General features: G+C 38.1%; 1 protein-coding gene across 5 annotated transcripts in view; it reads left to right on the top strand.

Moving 5' to 3' along the window:
- Positions 1–25,417, top strand: part of efna3a (ephrin-A3a) — a 153,702-nt gene that overhangs the window by 78,126 nt on the left and 50,159 nt on the right. For 3 of the 5 annotated variants that reach the window (XM_058753044.1, XM_058753041.1, XM_058753043.1), the window contains exons 2-5: positions 9,083–9,384; positions 12,197–12,262; positions 14,197–14,268; positions 17,762–19,198. In XM_058753044.1, coding sequence (XP_058609027.1) covers positions 9,083–9,384; positions 12,197–12,262; positions 14,197–14,268; positions 17,762–17,880 — 559 coding nt within the window. In that variant the 3' untranslated portion in view covers positions 17,881–19,198. Of the gene's footprint in view, positions 1–9,082; positions 9,385–12,196; positions 12,263–14,196; positions 14,269–17,761; positions 19,199–23,018; positions 23,211–25,417 lie in introns of those variants that run through there. The other 2 variants (XR_009267209.1, XR_009267210.1) reach the window with 1 other exon arrangement.

Below are 25,417 nucleotides of genomic sequence, written 5' to 3'. Positions count from 1 at the left end.
CCTGCCTCACATAAATATGTCGACGCGAAAGGAAGGAGAATCTTCAAGGCGACGTCACAGAGTTCAGGATATTCCTGCATCAATGCTGCCCAGAATGACGAAAGAGGGCAGGAGCTCAAGCAGAGGTGGGCAAACTACAGCCCGCAGGCCACATCCGGCCCGCCGGGAGATTTCATCCGGCCCGTGAGGCAGTTGGTCCAAAATAGTTAATTTGATGCAATGTCAGGGGGAAACGTGATTTCTACCGAGGGGAACGCTAGAGCCCTGCATTCCCTGGGCTTCGATCGGGCCAATTTTCACGGCATAGTTCAGACGCGGGCCGGGCCTGTTTTAGGCTTCTCTTTATTTTTATATTTTAGACATCCATCAATTAGTGATGAAAAAAATTGCCGCGCTGGTGGAAACAACACGAGACTGTGCAGTGACCGTGAAGAGCGGCTCGACGGTGTTTAGAGTCCCGAAGCAGCAGAGAGCGCCGTCAGCGCAGATGAAGAGTTCTGCGTTCAAATACATGCAATACGCTGAAGCTTGCTACAAAGCCCCAGCAAACGTAATTACCATGAATGTGTCAGGGGGAAATAGTAAGGAGATATTTGAATTATTTACTAATAAACTAGTGTTTTCTGTGTCAGTGTCGCAAAGATGAAGATGATGATCCTGACTCGACATCTCCTCATTAGACGCGCCTTTAGAGAGAAGTGCATCTTCACTGATTATAATGAAAGAGTTTTTGTTATCGATTTGATTTATTTCGTTAAGTTGTAATTTAAAGCTTTCTATAGATATATTTATCGTGTCTGTGAGGCATGTATTCGCTGACTTTCAGTTCATTTTTGTGAAGCGCTCCTGTTCAAGACGAGACGGCGCATCATTGTTTTATTTATTTTATAAAAGGTTTTTTTAATATTGTGAGTGCACACAAATAAAAGTAGACCCTTTACAATTCCGAATGATGTATTACTCTTACCTTTATGAGCAAAAATTATGGCGTAAGTTGTTTTCATTGAAAAAAATGCAATTGATTGCGCTGGCGCCTCCACGTCCTGCGCTTTAGCTTCGACTCTCCGCACAAACTACTGGATGCAGCGCACATTTATCTAGGTTTAACGTTTAAACATTGTTATATGCTTGAACTGTTTTAGTATATCTATAGATCGTATTTTAGGCAAGTCGTGATGATTTGAGAAGGCTAAATTGATCAAACATGGCTATGATCAGCCTGCCGGTCTGCCGCTGGCTACTTGGTCGTTATTTTAAGAAAGAATAAACTTATCTAACGAACAAAAAAATGCTCCAAACGTTTTTCTAAATTAACTTAATAAAAAAAACGAAAAGAAATTTCGAAAATTCGCCATTAAATACAAAACTGAACTATTTTAATAGCTGAAACAGTATAACGCGATCGCGACCGAGGGGGATTCTACCGGAACGTGATCTGTACGGAGGGGGACAACAACCCACTTTCCAGGAGAAGAAATGCCAGTGTTGCCTCCTGCTCACGGGCACTGTAACTACCACGCTGCTAGTTTCAGTTTTATAGTGAATGCCACTGTAATTTTTGTTTGTTTTTTACTTATTTTCATTCCGTTTTCTGTTATTAACACTGCTAAATTTACAGGATTTTTCGCATCCGTAGCAAATATTTTGAGGGGTGTTTTTGACAATTGAGAGCCACCAAATGACGAATATGAAAAAACGAATACGAATAGGCTTGCGCAGCTTCTCGAGGAGAAATCAAACAAATGAGCGCCGTTTTCTAAAGTCTATGAGCCCAGCACACACAAATAAACTAAATTGACATACTGCAGTTAAATTTCAAAATGTGGTGTTTTTATATTTATAACATTTGAATACAGTTCAGCAACATACATCACACGACCTGACGACCAAGAGAGCTGACAATTGACCATCACTAAATTTACCATCACCTCACGATTGAAAATGTGACACTGATTTCATATGACAGTTCAACAAACAAGTTAATAATATTAAGTCACTTACATTTTAGACGAAATAATGACTGTTTTTGTCTATTTTAACAGCGAAAATAGATCCGATAAATCCAAACAAAGATCACAGCATAGCGCATCTCACAGCAACACTCAATCGTGTTTTGAATGATTCATTGTTTTTAACGAATCAGTTGAGTCAAAGATTCAATGACCCATGCACAAACATCTGTCTCATTCTTGATGAATCGGCCGTTTGAACGAATCGTTTGAATGAATGACTCAATGACTCGCTTAATAAAACCGCTTATCACCTGCATTTGCGCTCACTATCGACAAACCAATAAAATTTGTTCAAAACTCTTTTTTTTTAAAAATCAGTCCAAACACATTTTAATTTTTATTCAGGAGTTATGTATATACAAAACTATAACTTTTTATGACAGTAGTTTAGTGATAAAAAAAAATTTGCAATTTTTTTTTTTTTTTTCAGGTTTTTTTTTCCTCCCATCCTGTAGCCTACTCGCGGTCTACTTTATGGTCTGAATTTCCTGAAAAAATGGAACGATTTGTTCGGTACACATGCATACCGAACCAAAAGACCCAAATAAGTCATACCAAACTGAAAATTTAGGCTACATGTACCGTTACTGTTACGGAGCTGACGAGACGAGAGATGTGCGGATCCATATGCAGACTTTTATTGAAGAGAGGCGTGGTCATAACAGGCAGGGTCGAACAATGGCAGACAGGTATAACATGGGCGAGACAAAGAGTAAACTAAGACAAGCGTGGGTCCATGATCGGCGAACAGTATCCAAAGGGGCGAGACAGGAGAGGTAGTCCAAAACGTCAGCGATAGTCCAGGCAGGGGAAAACACAATCCAACAAAGGCTAGGCAAGGCAAGGCAAGACTAGGAAAACTAGCGGGGCTCTGTAGGGCAGCGATAACGCATACAATACTCGGCAGTGACGGAAGGAAAGTCCAGGGTTTAAGTAGAGAGTGTGATTGTTACAGCTGTGTGCATGTGATCAGGTGAGCGTGTGATTGGTGAGATGGCTGATGGGAAACGTAGTCCATTGTGATGTGTGGTGTGAAAGTCAATGTGGTGAGTGAGTGACCTCTGGTGGTGAATGATGCAGACCAGATTCGTGACAGTTACACCCCTAGTGGCGGCTGCTGGTCTTTCAAAGAGGGGAAGCTCATTTTCGGCCTACATCATAAAAATCGTCCATTTATTTATATGTAAATCCTGCCCTACGTTCCTTTTCAAGAAAATGCACTGTGACCCTTTCGTACCAACTAGGCGTCTTTTCCAGTGACGCTAGCCTAGACTATTGTATGAATGAATGAACAAACAATCTAAAAAAAAAACTTGACGGAGGAAGTGTGGGAATTAGGTTAAACTGAAACAGGGAATGTGGTGTAAGCCTATAATAGGGTTGTCATGATACCATAAAAATGTCTTACGATACTATACCAGCTTAATTTATAATTCAATTCTACAAAATGAATCAAAATTTAATAAATAAATAGTTGTAAGTGAAAACAGACAATATTATTCTCTGAATACTTAATGTGAATGAATGACTAGCTATTGTTATCCATGAAATGATCTAAACCAAACTCATCTTAGCACTGCACAGAAGCTGCATGAAGTGACATTTAGATGTGGCATTTATTCATTTAGACTGTATTTATAATTGCATAAATAATGTTATGAGATTAATGTTTTAAATAATAAATTCTGAATATAGAAATATGTTGGAAAATAATGTAATATGCCTACTTTTAGACGGGAAACATAAAAACGGCCAGCAGGTGGCAGAAGTTCGTGACTGAATCACTGAGTCATTCAAATGATTCTTTCAAAACGGCTGAATCCTTCAGGAGCGAATCAAATGACTGTTTTTATGAATGGCTCAGTGAATCAGTGATTCGCCCAAATCAACGCGGATTTGGATTCGAACACAGACACGAAACAAAAACAGCACTCTTGCTCGTGTCGTATTGCCAAAGTATCAGGAGCATTTTTTGCTCGCATATCTTGAAATTTCCGAGTTAGCAGCATGTATATTAAAACATAACATTATAAATGAATAAAAAAATATATATAATGATTGATAAGAACCAAGTGCAAAGCCGCGATGGGACTGAGCTCCAATGGCTTCAGTGTCAGCGACTTTTTATAGTACAAAATCGCTGTCAATCAAAAGGAGATGCAGACCCTCCAATCATCACGCAGAAGCCCGGAGTCCAGGCCAGCCCACTCCTCCATTCACCCCCAGAGACGCTGAGCGTCCGGGGGCGGGACATAATCGCAGCATTTATCCAATGACCGTCTAGTTTGGAAGCACTGAAAAAAACTGTTCAAATCAGCCCCATTGAAGTCAATGGACGCTCGGCTTCAACAGAGAAATGCACTGACGCTACGGGAGTGTATGAGAAGGAAATCGAGTCAGCCGACCTGCTATATGTAGCTGATTCTGAACGAACTTGTCTTCGAGATGAACGTGTTCTAAAACATTTTTAGTCAATAAAATGTTAACACAATAGTACATATTTGACCATTAATTTTTTGACATTATAGGGGAAGCCGAGCTTCCCTTGCAGTCTTAAAGAAATCCCCACTGATATATATATATATATATATATATATACAGTATGTGTGTGTATGTGTGTGTGTGTGTGTGTGTGTGTATATTAGGGTTGTGCGATATGGACAAAAAACCTATCGCGATTTCTTTGATGAATTTTGCGATTTGGAATTTAATCACGATTTTGACACACACAGACATGTTTACAGTCATAAATGCATTCAGTGTGAATTTGAAACATTTCCAAAAGAAAACCAATTAGAACTTCATCAAAAAGCTGTAACGTATCTAGAACAGACATAAGGGAAAATAATCACTAAGTAAAGGTGTAACAAAATGTCTTTAGAACAGACATATGGCAAACATTTATCCATTATTTTGATTTCACATGCAAACGTTTCAACTGAAAATGCTTTTCAGCATTGTAATTCTCTTTTATCACAGTACAATAATACAATCTTTCAGACTTATTCACGTTTAAACTCAATAAATATAACTTTGTTTTCCTACCTCCAGGAGTGGCATCTATTATTGCCTCGTTTATCTAAAAGTGCACTTTTGCTTGTTTTAAATCTAGCCAAAAAGCCATGTGTTTACTGTGAAACAGTAGACTTTAATTATATGCATTTATGGTGTAATTACTACATTTTCATATCAATCCATGTTCATTTTTACCGCGAACAATCGCTGTCACTTTAATTCAGCGCGTGCAGCACAGCAAAAGTAGACTCTGTGCGGAAATGATCTTTGCACTGCTGCAGACGCACCGCTCCTAGAGTGCACTGTCGGACCGCAACAGTGTACAGAGTGAACGCTTTCAACCGTTAACATGGGCGCCGAAAAAATACACACCGCATACACACCACAGACTGAGTATGGCATTACGTGTGTCTGTATGCCCGGTCTGTTCTGTTCTATGGAGTCAATTTAATGCCGCATATATATGCAAAAGAAAATAAGTTTTGCAAAGAAAAATAAAGAATTGCAAAATAGATAAATAAAACAGAGCAAAAGCAATGATTTTGCAATACATATTTTCCATGGCCATATCTACTAATTTATTTGCAATGCAGCTTTTATTTTGCGTTTCAGTCAAGTTTGAGCTTTTGCGCTTCACGTTTCTGCGCGTCTCACTTTGTGGCGCTGTTTTGACATGGGGGTGGAGTCAGGGGACGGGGGCGTGTCCAACAGGCCTGGGCATGCCTCCCTGGAAGTGACGTCATCGGCCCGAGACGCAGATCACAGCTGATCCAGGCACGTCATTGAGCAGAGGCATGCGCGCGGATCGTTTCCTTTTATTCACTAGCTTTAAAACATGCATGCTTTCGTTTTATTAACAAATGTATATGTGTATTAGCAGCGTTTGCTCAAGTTAAAGAAGTTGTTGTAGACAACATTCGAATTAAGTTTATTATGAATAAATGTTACATAAAGTATAATAAAATAGGCCGACAAGAAAACATTTTTATCCATCCCACAAGTCTTGTAAGTCCATGTATTTTATTAGTATTGGTAATATTTTTATATTCGTTGTTATGTATTTGATTTATTTTCCCTTCATTTCGATCTCTTAACGTTCAGGGCTGTATAATAATAATAATAATAATAATAGCCTAATATACACATATATTACATAAAAAGACACGATCAACGGACTGTGGGATGGATAAATATATTTGATCAGTCTCTGATAATCCCAGGTTGCTATGGTCATGCGGGTTTGTTTATGCATGATTAAACTCATGGCCACGACATACAGTATTATCACGTTCCCACGACTTAATATCTCGTGGCCACGACAAAACTAAACCAAAAAGACTTTTTAATCTTTTTTTAAACTTCCAGTGCTGGTCATTTCTTAATTTATGCCAGGAGTTATGTAAATGAAAAACGAAGTCGAGATGGATATGAAGCTCGAGTCTTAGACCCTTTTTAATGATGTATAGTTTGTGAAGTTAATTGCATTCTTTTACATTAAAACTAGCAGTAACTCTGAACTAATGTAAACAAAGAGCGCTGTGCACAGATTAAGAGATTTTAAACAAGCACTATTAATGCACATTTAGTTAACCAAATGAAACAATACACATTTTAATGCTATAAAAGTGTGCACACATTGAGAGAAATAAACAGCAGATGTTCATATTAACAACTTCTTTAACTTGAGCAAACGCTGCTAATACACATATACATTTGTTAATAAAACGAAAGCATGCATGTTTTAAAGCTAGTGAATAAAAGGAAACGATCCGCGCGCATGCCTCTGCTCAATGACGGTGCCTGGATCAGCTGTGATCTGCGTCTCGGGCCGATGACGTCACTTCCAGGGAGGCATGCCCAGGCCTGTTGGACACGCCCCGTCCCTGACTCCACCCCATGTCAAAACAGCGCCACAAAGTGAGACGCGCAGAAACGTGAAGCGCAAAAGCTCAAACTTGACTGAAACGCAAAATAAAAGCTGCATTGCAAATAAATTAGTAGATATGGCCATGGAAAATATGTATTGCAAAATCATTGCTTTTGCTCTGTTTTATTTATCTATTTTGCAATTCTTTATTTTTATTTGCAAAACTTATTTTCTTTTTGCAATACTTCATTTTCTTTTGCAATTCTTTATTTTTCTTTGCAAAACTTATTTTCTTTTGCAAAACTTTATTTTCTTTTGCATATATATGCGGCATTAAATTGACTCCATACTGTTCTCGCGTTACATTCTGATTGGTTCGGTGGTCGGGGACGCTATAAAATCGTGCTATAAAGCGATTTAGAAATCACGCAAGCTCAAATCGTGATTTTATGACGATTTCGATTAATTGCACAGCCCTAGTGTATATATGTATGTGTATTTATGTATGTATGTTTAAAAGATGTTTTTATTTGCTTTTTTTTATGTACCACAAGTAATTGTATTATAACCTGACAAATATTACTGATATAGATGTCCTAAGAAATCGCACTTATTTCTGTAACAGCTCTAGACTTGGCAAAATAACGAGTCAAGTGAATAACCAAACGTTTTTGGCCAATCAGAAACACTTGCTGCCTTTTATGTTTTTGAGTTTGATGACATGTCATTAGACGGCAGATATTTGGAGAGAAGTGCAATTCAGTGGAAGCTAGCAAAATAGCCTCAACTTCGGTCAAACCTACCAGTCAGAAGTGTAGACACATCTGCTCATTCATTTTTAATCTTTATCATGGCAATTTTTCACATTTTAGAATCATAATAAAGTAATTGCAGCTATGAAATAACAAATGAAGGTTTGGAATTATGTCATGTTCAACAAATCAAAGGTATTTTTCTAAATGTGAGTGTCTTTGTCTAGACATTCAGTCCACCAACCCTATGAGATGCATCCTGGGACGTTATTTTAGAATCTTTATTAAGCGATTTTCCTCATGGGAGCTATTGGCTGGTGCTCACACTGACATTTTAGTCTTTATTCCCCTTTTGGGGACATTTGGTCCCTGCAGTGTAGATAAAATCTAACCAACACACACACACACACACCCTCTCCCAACAACATCATCTTCAGGGGTGTCAAGTACATCAGCGTCCCAATTCTGTGCCTCTCTGTACCCATCTCATCCTTTGTTTTTCTGCACTCTCATTTCATCTTTCCTCACTCTTTCATCTTCTCCCTTTATCTTTCTCTTTTCCACTCCTTGCCTGCTCCCTCTCCCTAAATATAGCAGCTTTGAAGCATCCCTCCCCAAAACACACTGCATGACAAAAATCTTTCATTCAGTCTGCGTGTGTGAGATCGAGAGAGAGAAAGCCCTAATCAAGGATGTGATTGCCATCTGTTGTGTATTGATAAAAGGCTAAGAAAGACACTGATTAAAAAAAGAGGGGAAAAAGCTGTAGGAAAAAAGAAAGCAGATATGGTGAGTAAAAGAGGAGGAGCGGAGCTATAAAGAGGACACGTGAATAATGCGCATTTTAGAAAGCAAAAAAACAGCTCGCATGTGTAGTAGTACAGAAAGTGTGTAAAAAAAAAAAAAAAAAAGAGAGAAAGGAAGTGTGAAGAAAGACACAGAAACCGAGGAGAAAGGGGTTAGCGGAAGAGGAACGGAGAAGGAGTGGGTGACATTTCTGATCCTCGTTTTGTAATTGAATAATAATCTCCTGCGGGACCTGACCTAGAAGCGCGCGAGTGTGTGTATTAGCACGTTTTTTTCTGTGTGAGCTTGTGCGAGACAAAAAGAGTCAAATGAGAAGGGCCGCTGTGAAATGAAACACTGCCCCCTGTTGTTTGATCAGTGCCTCGCACGCATTAAGCATGAAAAATGATCCGGTTTAATGTGCTGTGGCAAAGCATTGAAATATAACTGCTTTTCCGTTCAAGCAGGACTTATATGTTTTAAAAAGGTCACTGAGATAAATCTTCCCTATTCTTCCATTTTCCTATCTGTCCATAAGAAAATCCAAAGAATATGACACTGATGCCACTCGAATAGCAAAGACACTGTAGTCTTATAACAAAATTTTGTGTTTTTCTCTTTTCCCCTTCCTTCCTCTCTCTTTCTTTCAGCTTGCGGAGAGAGGGCTACACCGTACAGGTCAGTGTTAACGACTACCTGGACATCTACTGCCCACACTACAACCAGAGTCAGCGGGGGGCGCTAGAGCGCGGCGTGGCTGAGCAGTACGTTCTCTACATGGTCAGTTACCGAGGCTATCGCACCTGCGACCCGCAGATGGGCTTCAAACGCTGGGAGTGCAACCGGCCGCACGCCCCCCACGCGCCAATTAAGTTCTCGGAGAAATTCCAGCGTTATAGCGCCTTCTCACTAGGCTATGAATTCAACGTGGGTCATGAGTACTACTATATATGTGAGTATTTGTCACTTTCTTACATTATTTTTTACAGTTTTGTTATTTTGTCTGTTTAGTTTTTAGGAGTCACAAACCTCAAAAAGTTCACTTGTGTATTAAGGTTCTATTTATTAAGAAAAGGAATAATAATAAAAAAAAAAAAAAGTTTAAAATCATGTACGCTCACAAGTCTTATCAGTTGCCTGATATAAGCCGTTTTATTATTTTTTAGTATTTAGAATGTTTTTATTTTTTATATTTTCCATTTATATTAAAATTTTTGTTTTAGTGTGTTTTTGTCTTTTTTTAGTTATTGTTTTTATTCATTTTTATTTCAGTTACTGTTATTTTAGTGCATCAACTTAATGTTGCTTTGACAACTAGCTGAAGTAAAATAAGTTTGTTTTTAACATTTTATTTCATTTCAGTTAACGTTTATTTTATTTCAGTTAATAATTATAATAATAATCCTGCTAGTATGTTCACATGACCAGTCAAATACTAAAATAACTAAGTTCAACTTTTGATTACAACTAAGTTAAACTTTTCCATTGCCTTCAAAAGAAGAAAAATCATCCATTTTGGGGAAATTTGCTCAAAATAGAAATGTAAATTAGAGCCAGTGGGGAAGCCATTTTTATTAAACGTAATAAATCACACATTGAAGAATTATATTTTTGCTAGCAATCTTCGGCAGATGCTTCATGCCTTAAACAGCAGCATGCTAGAACATTCTGGAAGGTGAAACTAGCCAAATATGAGTAAATTAATCAGTCACATGACTCAGTCTCATTTTTATTTTTGACACACATTGGGGAATTTATTGGGGAATTTATTTATTTATTAAGTTTATGAGGATTGTTTTCGAATTAAATAAAAGTTTATACTCGAGCAAGTCTGTGTACATTTGTGTGCACATTCTGCAAATAGAAGAAAAGAGGAGATAATCTTAATGTCTCCATTCACAATTGTTTATGCAGCATCCCAATATTTGCATAAGAGTATGTAGGATGAAAAGCTGGTGGCACGCTACCACAGAAAATACTTCAGACTTGCTCCTGAGTTTGTAAAAACAAGCTAACAATGGAAGTATCTAGGGCAAACGTTGCACAATTACAAATGGATTTCTGTCAACAAACAGGTGCAAGTCGAAATTATTTCTGTGGTTATTGACAGCATGCCACAGATGCTGTCCATAGAGCTTAACTTGTATTTAACATAATAATCCTTTAAAGTGTTCTTTAGCCGGCAAGTTCTAGGTTGCAGTAAGCTTACTTTATCTAAACTCCACTGACAGAAAAGGTTATTACACAGGGAAAGGCATTCTGCTGAGCAGATGGAGGTTTAGTGCTTTGTTCAAGGGGACATTGTTAGCAGAAGTGCCTTGGCAGGATCCTCCCTTTCATGATGTGGCGATTGTAGCGCCGAGCCAATCATGGCCCTTCCTGTCGTGGAGTTTTTTTGAGTTTGGAATAAAAGAAGTGAGAACTTTCCGCGTGAGCATCATTATGTGCAGGGTTACAGATAAGTCATACAGATGCGGTTAACAAAAGAAACTTGTGAAGAAAACAATTTGCGACCCTGGTGATCGTCTTTAAAAGGCTTTATTGTTACGAAGCGGTGGTCTGAAGCAAGGCGGCGAGTTATTTCAAACACAACCATGTTTCATTAATTTTACCAAATCACAACTGAGAATAAAAGAAAGCTCCTGAGGACAGGCTCAAATGCATCTCTCCCAGCAGTCCATTTGCACTCAAAACTGCCTTGTTGGTGAAAAAGGAACGGCTTCGTCATTCAGAGGAGCTTGTTATCGGGATACGGACGTTATGGGCGGCCGCCGATCATCAGTCTTTCTGGCATTTGGGTCAATTGCTACCAATTAGAGCGCACCCCGTTTTGATTGAAAACTTTTTTAATGCAGGCTATAAACCGAGTGTTAATAGAGCATTGCTAATGATGATTTTCTGATGCATGTCCCACCTAATGCTAATAGTCGTCTTCATTAGTGTGATCCGTAGGCAGGTTATTAGCGATAGCATGACAACTATTTGGTACTGAAAAATGGTATCGCACTCAAACATTTCTATGATAACATGGCCCATATGTTTATCAACCTGAAAACAGGAAACGTTATCTTTGTCTGAGCTCAGGGGAGTTCGTTTGGGGCCAATTCATCAATCACAGATGGTATCTGAAGCTTGTGGAAATGGATAATTTAATAAACGTACACCGTATCTGTTTAGATCAATGTTATTTATTTAGTGTTTTTTTTTTTTTTTTTATCATCTCAGCAGAAGGAGCTTTGCCTTGGATACCTTAAAGGGACTATATCATTTGCTTTGCTCTTTTGAAATGAAGCGTTGAGACACTTTAAACCAGGTTGCTACTCGTTTCATATGCAAAGTTAGTTATTCTGTGCTCATTTATGTAAGGAAGATTTAAAGTTATAGTAGCAAAAACAACTTATTTAATTCTAATGGTCAGAGTAGGGACGGAAATGGTCACAAAATATTTCTGTCATCATTTACCCTCAATTTGCCATCATTTTGTCATCATTTACACTGAAGTTGTGCCTAACTTTTTTATCTGGTAGCCATCGACTTCTATAGTAGGGAAAAATACTATTGAAGTCAATGGATTGGTTAACAACATTCTTTAAAATATCTTCTTTTGGGTTCAACAAAAGAACAAAACTCGTACAGGTTGGAACAACTTGAGGTAGTATGTAGTAAGTTAGTGTTACATCCAGATCCTAAAAGTGATGTCAGTGCATGTCATTGTCCAGTAGGTGGCAGCAGGTTAATGTTTGTGCTGTCGTGTGTTGTTGCAGCTACACCAATCCATCACCACGGACACAGCTGTTTAAGACTGCGGGTGTTTGTCTGCTGTTCTACAGGTGAGCAACATCACACACACACATAGAAACAAAAAGCATGCAAACCACAAGTGAAGGTCATGATGATGGGTTTAATGTGTGTTTGTGTGTGAGCAAACTATTTTCAGAACTTAATGCTTGAACGCGTTCTGTGGCTTCTTTGATCACAGCCATGTGTGGAGAGCTCCTCTCATCCCCTGCTCTCTCTTTCAGTTTCTTTTCTCACTCTTTGCTCTCTTTTTCTTTGATATCATAACTCATTCATCTCTTCAACACAAGTTTATTTATATTAATCACTGATAATTCTCAGTTATGTGCGTGTGTGTGTTTGTAAATGCTTTGTGTTTACATACTGTACATAATTATCATTTCAAGTTTGAATGAGTGAGTGTATAAATAAGGGATAGCAAGAAAATGTAAATTCAATTTAAAAATGTAAACTCGATAATAAGGCACTAAATATATGCATTTTGCAATAAACAAAAGCATGCTATGTAGGGGGAGTAGTATTATAACAACACTATACATGGAAAAATGCAAATAATGCATAGACTGAAAGTTCAAAAAAAATATTTACCCTAATTCCCTCTATATGAGTTTCACAAATATTCATAAATGTATTTATTTATTTATAATACTAAGAAAAATTCTTAGACATGCTTTTTTAATGCAAAGTGCATCTAATTTATTATCTTAATACAGAGTTTACGCGTCACTTGTTCGAGCTTCTGCAATTTACCATGATTTTATTGTTGTTGTTTTGTTATTTAATACGAGGACATTCATTCATTTTTAAAAGAATTGTTCATCCAAAAATTTAAATTGGTAACACTTTATTATAGGGACCAATTCACACTAACTAGTTGCTTATTAGCATGCATATTGGCTATTTATAAGTACTTATAAAGCACATATTCTGCATGACCATATTCTACATCCCAATACCAAAACTTAACAACTGCCTTACTAAGCAGTAATTAGGAATTTATTGAGGCAAAAGTCGCAGTTAATAGTTAATTAATAGCGAAAATTGATGTAATGATACATTTATCCAAATCTGTTCTGATGAAGAAACAAACTCATGTATATCTTGAATGGCCCGAGGTTGATAGCCTGACTACATCAGACTTCATACTTCTGCTCAATTTCATTTCGCTTCTGTACTCAGTTTGATATAGCAGACCATCTCCCAGTTTATCTCCGGCTCCGCAGCAGCCGGGCCAGTCAACGAACAGAGGGCGGGCTGAGAGCCGTGACATAGACGCTAAGCGCCGAATTTAAGATTGTAGTTTAGGTGAGGGAAATCTAAAACGACAGCAGACATGGAGACACGAGATGCTATTTGCTCTGTTGTGGAGAATATTCCAGGCATTTGCCAACTGAAGCCCGAACAAGAAGAGTGTTTGGTTCACATTTTCAATGGAGGTGATGTTGTGGCCCTACTCCCAACAGGTTTTGGGAAAAGTTTAATTTATCAACTGTTACCGATCGTCAGCAAGAAACTGGGGAGGCCAAAGTTCGGCAAGGCGATAATTGTGGATGCGTAGATTTACTTCACATAATCTGCAAAAGTCGTTCACAGCCATCTTCACTCCGGTATTTTGCTCGATGGTTTTGTTTTCGCCGCATACCTGTGTTTACAGCGGAAGTTCGAGGCGGCTGAGCCGGCGAATAACATACGTCATAACCAACCGTTATGTGATTGGCTTACGGGTACACCAATGATTTTAAACTTCAGACAAGCGCCCGCCCACGAGAAAGTAAACGCTTGTCAATTATGCCCTTCCAGACTCTGTCTATGAAGCAAAGCGAAGTAGCAGAGTTTGGTATTACCAGGCTACGAGGTTGAGTAAATGTTAAGCAAATTTTCATTTTGGGGTGAAAAATACCTTAAGTGTCCAAATAGTCTTTGGGGCCACTGTCAACACTCAGATCATGTGTTTTCTCTGCTCCAGTCTCTAATGCAGATGACGACTCAAACCAGAGTCCACCTGACTACACTGTCAGACCCAAACTGCATGACATTGGTAAGTGAACACACACAAACACGTGAAGCCTGCACACACATTGGCTTTATAAAAGTATGTAACACAAATGTTAATTTGCTCTCAGATATATGGCTGTTTCCCATTTTAATCTGCCTCGTGATAATCTGAAATTCCCCATAAAAACCAGGATGACCATTAGGCCAGATAACGTCCTGTGACTAGGGGATGGCCAATAACAAATGAATGCATTTATTCATTCGCTCAATTTTTGCTTCCTCATGCTCACTCAAATATTATTTTTATTCTGAGAAATCGAGCTGTAAATGTGCAGTGAGACGCATTATGAATGCATCTGAAATGTACGTCCAGCGAATACCCAGAAACCCAAGTTCACATCAGGTTCACAGGAACGATCATCCGGACACAGTGCGGGATGCACAGCTTGGCTCAACGCCCACATGCCCTTGCTAAAACACATAACAAAACAAATAGCTGGCACTTTACACCGCCCTAGGCATCCAAAAGCACTCTAGCAGTAGGTCTGTCTGTGTGTGTGTGTGTGTGTGTGTGTGTGTGTGTGTGTGTGTGTGTGTGTGTGTGTGTGTGTGTGTGTGTGTGTGTGTGTGCGCGTGTGTTTTTGTGACAAATGAGGACATAAATTTGTATAATGACAAAGGTATGACATAGGTATTACAAGGAGAAGGTGACTTTTCAGGACATTGCCCCATGTCCCCACTTTCAAAACACTTATAAATCACACAGAATGGAGTGTATTGAAAATCTGAAATAGCAGAATGTTTCCTGTAAGGGGTAGGGTTAGGTGTAAGGTTGGTTTAGGGCAATAGCACATACAGTTTGTACAGTATAAAAACCATTATGCCTATGGGATGTCCACACTTTTCACAAAAACAAATGTGCGTGTGTGTGTGAGCGTGTAATGCACAGGCCATTCAAATGGAAACTTACTCTTGTATCCATTTATGAAACACATAAACCACATGAACAAATGACCCTCTGTTTGTACGCAGACCCTCCTACTGTACTTCTAAAGCTGTCAACATCCTGTTAGCTTTCCCAAACCGTATAATAAAAAAATACATTGCTGACAGGTCAACCACCCTATTATAAAAAATAAAATAAAAAATGGCATGTGTAGCAGTCTTGAGAGTAAGTTTTACTTTGTTTTCTGTCAACAGCTCCATAATGTGCTGACGCAGCATTAAAACATTCATTCTGCTTAAGTCTGTGCGTAGCGCACATTATATAGTGCGTTCCAGTCAGGGATTATCCTTGATGAAACAGATATGATAAGATAGGTTTAAGGATGTCAAAAAAGCAATGGCTAATCACTATTCTGAAAAGACTTCCAAAGTTTAACACAGCCTTAGACCCAGGAGACCTGATGTTTCTTATTTCAGCTTGTCAAGTCACAGGGAAAGAAGTTCTGTGCTAGTTTCAGCCAAAAAGGTGAAACAACTAAAAGTTAAAGAATGTTTTTGCTTTTTCCTCTTTATTTGGTTAAAAGGCTACTGTAGACATATCTATAAATGATTGGCGAGTGGTTAGGTGACCATACAGCTTCTTTTTCCCAGACATGTCCTGATTGGGATTTCTAAATTGCCGAAAATGTATGGGTTTTGGCTTTGTTTTTTTATTGATATGCTCTCTACAGTCCTCATACATTATATGTGCATGAATTTGCATTGCTTTGGTCGTTCTTTGTAGATCACACCTTCTTGCACACCTCCATTGGTCAATTATGTACAATGTCTGCACGCTATTTCTCAAACGACTTTTCAGTCATTACCTTCAGCAAGTATGAAAACAATAGCAAAACAAAGGCAAAACCCAGACATTTTAGACAATTTAGAAATCCTTGCCAGGACATGTCCAAGAAAAAGAAGATGCCCTAGTGTGTGGAATCAGACCATGGATCCAGTAGAGGTTTTAGTCTATTTTGTTGTGAGCCCAATTCTGCTATTTTATTGATAAAATAGCACATTTTCTTATACAGCCCATGCCACATTATTGATTATGCATATTGTTGTGTGGTCATGGAAGTTTAAAAAAACAATGGGAAAAAAGCATATTGGTGTCCATCCAGCATTTTTGTATGCAATATCATAAGATTTGCACAAAAATGAGGAAAACTGGCTACTGAAATATATTTATTTTATTTGATGTATTTTATGTAGTGACAGTTCTTTCAAATGCTTAGAACGTGCTGTTTTATTTTATTTAGCAATATTGCAGTTTTTCACATGAAATTCATATACTTAAATAAATACTGTTGCTTTTACAAAATAAAACTGGCAGCTGGGGTTGGCAGAATAATTCATTAAAAATACAGTAAAAATGTAAACCTTTTTACAGAACATTTAAACTAGTCAATCCATCAGCCATTGTCTGCTGAATTAACATAACCTGTCCTATCCCGATAAAAGTAGGACAGTAAATCTGTGTCCTTAAGCAAAACTAGTGGTATAAGACTATATTGGTTTGACAGGAATGTTGTTCCAGGCCCACCAAAAGATGTTGATCCAGGAACACGTCCTACATTGTCACACAGAGAGCAGAACCAGTCCAGTCAGATTTTTACCTGCGAGCATCAACAATAATAAATTGCAGACATTTCCATGATGTGTTGACACGGCTCCACTGATACGTCCATTGAGCTGTGTGTCTATGTTCACTCACGTCTGCTATCACAGCAGGCTGTTTAACCTCTAACTGCTCAAGCGTCCTTTATCAACATCCAGCATGGCTGCTGCAGATAAGAAATGTCACCCATTCTTTGTTTATTTCTGTCTGATATCCTTCCCAGTCTTCTCTCTACAATTATATCTCCTGTTTTAATAGATAAGATTTCTCTCTGGCTATCTCTCCTCCTCGCTGCTGCTTTTATTTCCTCCTTTCTCTGTCTCTCTCTTTCTAAATGATTATTTTCATCATCAATAACCCTTGTAGAATGTTATAGAGCTTTGGGGCCAGTAATAATACAGAAAATGAATGGATGAGTTTTATCTTTCTTATATTTGGAGAAGGCTGTACGTAATGACATTACTCAAAGAGGAATCATTATTTCCCCTGCTCCCTTTTGTCGTTTGCTGATGTTTAGTAGGTAATAATTTAGCATCTATGTCAATGTCTAACTTTAAGGTACAACTTTTTTTCCTTTGGTTGCTGTTGCTTAATGGTAAATGCATGTGTTCTTGACACTGAGCCATGGTGCTCATGTGAGGTATGCAGGTTTGATTCCAGCCTAGAGTGATGTTCCCATCACATTCTCATTCCCTCACTCTTTTTTTTCAATAACTTCCAACCTTTCTCTTGAATAACATGCTGATATGATTAGCCTAACATGATGGAAATATAAATAAACAGCTGCAGTTAATGTATTAACTTTTTTTACTCTGAGGCAACTTATATAGATTTATAGACTTTTTATCAGTATAATATTGGATTTAGATGCTCACTAACTTCTTTCCTTCTTTCTTCCTTCCTTTCTTTGATCTCTCTTTCTCTCTCTCAGATGAGTTTAACCCTGAGATCCCTAAACTGGAGAAGAGCGTCAGCGGCAGCAGTCCGTCTGGAGACCGACTGTTAATCACTGTGGCGACGCTTCTCCTCGCTGCTCTCCTCGTGTCCTAGCAACCGTCTCTCCCTCTCTCTGACATTTCTGAGCCAGCAGTCCCGAGCGCTCCGAGAAAAAGATCGCCTTTCGTTCATCCTGGGCGGGAGATTATCCAATCAGAACAGATTAACCACTAGTCGAGCCCTAAACGTGGGAGCTAATTGTAGATCTACCGCACCCAAATAGTGGCCTTTGTCTCCACAATTTTGGACCTTACGAATAAGGATGACATGCATCGATTTCAGAATTTGCCTTTGTGATGGAACGTCCACTCTTCTCAAACAAAAAATAAGCGAATCCGGTTAGACAGTGAGGTCTCTACCTCTAGCTATGTCTGTTCTCATCTTCAATGAACCTATCCAGACTGGGACAGCTCTTGAGGTGGACATTTTGGGATTGACACGAGCTCAAATGGATATGAAGAGCATCACAGTGGCCAGTGCTTTGACCGCTGGATCTCAGCTGAGGGACTCGAGGAGTATTGGAGACCTTTGATCCTGTCTTAACATTCTGTCACAACCCATACCTATGTGACTGCGATATGTGTCAGTCATTGATAGTGCTGCAGCAGAGATCAATAAAACTCATTTGCCAGTCACTAAGTTCAGGTGTTAGGCTTATGAATCGATCACAGAAAGGCACAGCTGCTGTTTCTGCTAGTTGCCAGGCTGGAGACTCGTCTGCGAGCTGTAATGCGAACGCTTTCCATCTAGTTTTCTAGTTCCATTGCTGAACTTGGAAACTAGAGGCACATTATCGGTCAGAGACCATCACTTTTGTACATTGTGTGACCGAAAAAGTTTGGTCATCAAGCAGCGCGCATAACGAAAGAGAATCGGACCGAATGAACGGTAGATGATAGATAGATATCTATTTGCTATAGTACGTACGTGTCATCATGGGAAGGTACTGGATTGCCACTGATTAGCATAGTGGCCATTTTTGTAAGAGCGGTCGAGTCGTAAACTGCAATTCACTGTTTTATATCAAAGAATTGCGATGCAGAATTAGTTTTTACCGTACGATACATATTTAACTGCTCTTTGAGTATGTTACTTTATATACTTAATTTATTGAGTTATTTATTGATCATTTGATCCTTTTTTGAAACTTTGTGAGTTTTTGTCTGCTTTCTTGAGGGATCTTTCCTCATCTTTGCTAATGCCAAATTATTTAGTTTGTTTTTCTTCGTTTCATTGCCTTTATTTCTGTTCATGTGCCAGCAAATTGAGTCACAACTCATAGAGTAGTTACAAAAAAAAAAAAAAATCCTCTCAGTTGAAATAGGTGCATTATCTTCATAAGGAGAGTTATTATTGTAGGACAGTGTGAGATTGTTGTAGTCTATATTGGTGGGCGGGGCTGGGAGGGTGTTTAGGGAGGGGGTTCTCGAAAGGGGCGGGGCTTCAGTGCAGTAATGGAATGAATAAGCATTCCTCAGACCGCTGCAGACAATGTCAAGAGTGAATGTCTATGTAAATGTGTCTGCGTATGTGTCTTATGAGTGTGCACTTTACAGGGGATCGTATGAAAGCGTGCGCGTTTTGGCATTTTCATATGCATTTAGATACACATTTGTAGGATTTAAATACTCAAGCTTGCCTGAGAGTTTCGGCTGGTGAGAATGGGGCAGGCGAGAACGAAGGCATTTATCATTGTTGGAAACAACAATTCCAATCGTGTTTACCTTAGAATGATTACAAACATGTAAACGAATCATGAATGACAATTACCAGAATGAAACTTAATAAACCATTCTTATTTTAAGAGTCGTACTGTTTTTCTTATTGTCTGCAGGTTGCCTGCAGAGAATTTCTGAATTGTAATCGGCATGACATGATTCTGACATGATGTTTTGTGTAAATGAGTATGCACTGACTGACTCGTCCAAATATTTTGTTTGCGCTTTTAGAGTTTTGTTTCATTAATATTTGTAGCCACTCCTTTTTTACCGGTACGCTGGTTGTCAATCCACATTTGCTACCTGAGTGACAACTTGGACTGAATCTGATCTGTAGTGACGGCTATACAATTTTCAAATAATATAAAATTGTATATACTGAGATATAAAATAAGGTAACATAAATATAAAATTTTTCTATTTCCAATAAAAAAAAAAAAATTCTTCTAAAAGAGGAAAAGGTAACGGTGCTTGTTGTTCAAAGTAATTTTTTAGCATAATTAGTTACTTTTATTGGTAGAATGGCAATTATGTAAGATGTTTCTTGTGCAAGCTTTTACTTTAATTAGAATTTAGTCCTCACAACTGAGTCTGTTTCTAGAAGGTACATCTGTCTCGTTTTTATCTCTCCATCTGTGTTCTGCACTTTCTGTCTCTGTCTGTTATTTAATCTGCTCTTGTTTCACACCCAGACGTACTCATTCACATTCAGCTAGACCAAACACTCGTCTGTCTCCTCAGGTAAAAGGTTCCTGATGAGAATCTGACCTCAGAAACTCCTGCACCTACGAATGCTACTTTTCTTACGACACACAAATAAAAACCTTCAAGGTGCCCATCATTAGAGAACACACACATAGTCACAAACACAACATAAAACACTTCACTGACAATCCTGGGAAGATGCAGTTGTTCTTCTCAATTTCGGCCCTTCCATCTAAGGAGAAAATGCCTCGGAGCAAAACATGTTTGTGCACATCTGTCTTTTATTCTCTTTTTTTTTATGTCGCTCTCTGTCTCTTCTGTTAAGTGTTGTTCAGTTCCAAGGACACTCCACATACAAGCGAAGATAATCAAGACCCTCGAGATTCAAGGGTAAGCAAGATTAAATCTCACATCAAACATGCCCGTTTTGATCCAACTCGGCTGCACATAGTAATTGTGCAATTAACCATTCTAACTAATAACATGGTTGCACATTTCATAGAAGCCATTATTGGCAGTGCATTTGTGTAGATAATCCAATTTGTCCATCACGCTAATAGTTGTAATATTGATGAGATGCCTGTTCTGAGGCCTGTAAGCATGACCAGACAGAATCTGTGTAATAGCATTTCTTAGCGCTGATGTTGAGGGAAAATCATGGTGAAATGCGTTAAGCGAGGAGCACTACATTATTGTCGATAGATAAAAGTAACTTCTAAGTAATATACTAACACACAAGGGTGTTGAATGTTGAGTATTTGCAATTAGTGTGGATCTGCCTTTAAGCAACTTGTGTAAAGGAGCTCACAGCTAACTTCCTTCAGGCGACACATATGCTGCTCCTCGACCTCCCAGATTGTGGTGGCTTCTCGTCATTGTGAGTGCTTTGTCTTGAAGAGTTAGCAGGAATTCATTAAATGGTAAGAATAAAAAGTCGAAATATATGAAAGGATAAGTTGCAGAGGGAACGATTTTCACTGACTAAACACTTGAAATTAATATTTTTAATATTAAATGTTTGTTCAATTTTATAATTTATATATATATATATATATATATTCGTATTTTTATATTCAGATTTAATAAATTTCATAAATATAAATTTTTAATATTTTAGTTTCAAGCTATATGAAAGAAAATGTTGCTTTTTATGTAATTTGTAAATTATAAATAAAATGTAGAATACAGGTATAATGATTAAACAGTTTAATACATTACCATTTACACCATCAATCAATTCTACTGTAAAGAGTGCATAAAGTGTTAAAGGAATAGTGAAATTCTGACATTATTTGCCGGTACTCATCCTCTGCGTATGCTGTAATTATGTTTTTGTGGAGCACAAAATGAATTTTTGCAGCATATCCTGGCCAGTTTCCATCAAATGAATGTGAATATGGAAATGTGAAACTCTAAAATGCACCATTATAAAAATATTCCACGCAACTCATTCAAAGTCACGTGATAGCTATTTGTTAGGAATAGATCAGAATTTAAGTCGAAATCCATCTACTGTAGCTGTCGAATCAAATATCAGGTGCACATGGAAATATGAGAGAAGTGAGGCATTTGGCATTGATTTTTGTCAACACACCTTTTTTCATGTTTAGAAAAGAACTGTGTGAAGATTCTCATTTTGTGGTCCACTGGGGGAAAAAAAACAAAACAGCAAATGGGTTTGGAACAACAAGAGGGTGAGTCAATAATGACAGAATTGTCATTTTTTTCACCCATTCAATTTAGTTTACCATTAATTTTCAGTAGTGCATTGCAATACCCTTCAAAACTTCACTCCTCAAACTAAAAGTCTGGTTGTGCAATCAGCAGCCATGAATGAGCTGATGATCTCAGTCTTTGGCCTGGCATCGGTCCCGGGCACGGAGAGCTTCATTAGCCTGTGGTGCACCACCAGAGGGTGTCAGGTTCATCTGTGGCCTCCAACTCCCAATTATCTTGTACCATTAACAACAATAATACTAATTATGTCTGACATTAAATGGTACAATGTCACCATTGTATCGCTTGCTGCAGACTGTATCACTTGGACAGATGGTGCAACTACCAATGGCCAATAACAGGGATCCTGTTGTTCATTTAGATATGGAGCAAGGTCCAGTTTGGAGCAGCAGCCCTAATTACACCAAGATGGCTGCCATATTTTGCCCATATGGACTTTGGCAATGCTTTGTTTGTCAGTTCATGTTAAATGCTAATGACATGGTACCACAATGATTGTTGGCAATATTGGCACTATTGTGTAGTGAGCTAAGATAAAACCATAATGCTAGATTTGCTTTGCCAACCATTTTCATTAAGACAAGGTTTAGGGAACAAAGAGTTGAACTTTATTGTTGTTTTTAAAGGCAACCTGTTAGGTATTTTTTCAGAGCTTAATGCTAACTTGCTAATTCCCTCCATTATTGTCCTATTGTTGTATTCAGAAAGAGCTAAGCCTGACTCAGAGTCTTAGCTAATCATTTGTGTGGCCTGATTTTTGGCAGCGAGGGGTCACGACAAGTTTCAAAGTGTTCATATTGCATGCTAATTGACTAGTGTCCTCATGAAGACGTCTTGTGGAATTTGACTTCACCGAAACAACCTACAGAATGGATTTAGAGTGAACACATTTTCTGAAAATCCAAATCCAATCTTAAGCAGTTCTCTGTGAGAATATAAATCACTTATTGAAGCTGTACGGTGTAAATCTGTTTGAATGTGGCTGCTGGCATGTTCCTAAGGTGAAGATAAACCCCATTCTGTCTCTCCTAGATCACTCCGTCTGAAAGTGTCAGTATTAAATTCCCTCTGGCTGACACTTGGCTCCAAACTGCAGTCCAGGATCAGGTGTTCCAGCACTCCTCCCTGCCCCACTCATTATAAGCTTAAAGATGACACCCCTCCCAGATCAATGCCTGAGAGCGCCACTTCAGGAACACAATATGAATCACTTCTAGAATTACGGTATGTGGTCTGATTTGTGGTCTGGTAGAAGTTTTGATCGCATTGTAAATCAAATCATCCTTAAAGCAACAGGTCACCCAAAAAGTTTCAGCGGAGGGAAAGATTTTTTGAATTGATCTTAATGTTGAATGGATAAACCAATGAATGGATGACCTTAAGCACACGTGTGGTTTTGTTTACAGTTTCTGGTTCACTTGCAAAAAGGGCAGTGTGAAAGCGAACCGCACCAAACAAAACCAAAAAATCAACATTGTATTTGGTCCGGACCAAAGCAAGTGAACTAGCGGACTGTCCTGATGTGAATACACCCTTAATGTACTACTGCATGATTGTTTAGTGTTCTCATATCACCGCTGAACAGTTAGTTTGATTGAAAGAAGACAAAGTCATCAATTGGAAGTGGGACGTTTTGTTTAGCAGTCACTTTGGGTTCATTTGACATTTTCAGCATCATTAGTGCAGAGATAAACCATCTGTGTGTGTGTGTGTGTGTGTGTGTGTGTGTGGTCGGGTGATTCCCCAGTCTAGCTACACCGTCTGGACTCGTCACAGATACAGATGCAGCCCAGAAGCTTGCCAGATCTCATGATCTGTCTCTTTATTTCTCTTTTTCTCTCTGTCTCTTTCCCTCCCTCTGTTGCATCCTGATCTGTTTGTCTTCTTTTTCTCATCAACTCTAAATCTTTTTTTATCACTCTCCTGCTGTTACTTTCATTCTCTCTCTCTCGTTTCCTCAGAACTTCACAGAAATGTATTCAGGTCATCAAATTACACTCAGATGTTTCCTTGTAAAAACAATCCGTTTTCTTTTTTCTTTTTTTTTTTAATGGAAGTGTGTTGATGGGTGATTTTGGGAATGAGCCTTAGTTACAACAATTATGTGGAACGAGTCTTGTAAGTTGTTTTTGGCTTTTAAAGAAAATTTCTATTATGAGATTAGAATGTGAATTGTGTCAAAGCAAAGTTATTGTGCTCTTTATGAGCTACCAGCCCTTAAAATCTGGAAATCTGGAAACACAAGTCAAGTCAAATGCATTTGTATAGCACTTTTCATTATACAAATCGTTTCAAAGCAGCTTTATGTCACGTCTATAGTGCCTAAATGCTTTAACATAGAGCTGTTTTACAGTAGGTTTTGGTGATATGTATATATAACGATGGCATAGATGATCCCATTCATTCAGATCTAGCTATATTGCATTTATTTTGTTTAGCAAATATACCAGTGCTGCTCAGACAGACATCTGAGTGTTTAATGTAATTATAGTTAAGATGAAACAGAAATAGTTTCTGTCATTTTCACCAGATGTGGTTTTAAATGAGTAAGCAGTTATCAAAAAGTATTAAAAAGAAATATGATTGGATGCATTAATTCAATATACTCTATTCCCAAAATCCGATGTGAGTTTAACATTTTCCAGTTTAATAAGCAATCATTTGAGCAACAACCCGATCATAAATTGATTATATAAAAGTCTTGCTGTTTGTTAAAATGTTTTTAAAAGCTTGCTCTTAGCGTTAGGGTTTTTTTTTTTTTTAAATGACCTAAAGTATTAGGTTTTTTTAAACTGAGCAGCATATTGAAGATGTGTGCTATTACTTGTCCAAGAAATCTGACTTAATCTGACACTCTGATTTGCTTCTGCTAGACGATAAAAGAAACGAAAAACCCTCAGTCTTACACTGAAGGAGGATTGTATCAGAATACATGTCTTAGCCTGTATGTAAGGCCATTCAACAGCCAGCACTCTAGCAAAGGCCATTATAGTCTTGTACGTCTACTCTATGCAGCGAAATAGTTTTCTGCTGCTAATGCCATCATAGAAATGCTCTATTCACAGTCAGCTCTGATTAATTTATTTCTAGAGTTAAAAGATTTTTGACTAGATTTTTAGATTTCTTTTCTGGTGCAATCTACTATTTAACGTCATCAGAAAGGCTACTGTATATGTGTGATAGAATAGATCTATTACACAGTACAAATATTGATGTTTAAAGCTGTTCTTGAGAGTGTCGGTCATGAAATTCCTCCCGAATAATTCATGCAGAGGAATTCTTTATTAGGCTTATATTATTGAAAAAAAATCTATTTCGCACAGGATATTGAAGTTTCCAGCTTGCAGATTTGAAATTGAACTTTTCCATAGGTTAATGTATGAGTTTCTGTACGATAATCTATTGAACAAAAAAAGTAAAATGTTTTAACA

The sequence above is a fragment of the Onychostoma macrolepis genome, chromosome 19 (genome assembly GCF_012432095.1).
Source record: "Onychostoma macrolepis isolate SWU-2019 chromosome 19, ASM1243209v1, whole genome shotgun sequence".
In the NCBI taxonomy this organism is placed as follows: domain Eukaryota; kingdom Metazoa; phylum Chordata; class Actinopteri; order Cypriniformes; family Cyprinidae; genus Onychostoma; species Onychostoma macrolepis.
Note: the sequence above shows the minus strand (reverse complement) of the source record. Positions and strands in the feature narration are given on the sequence as shown.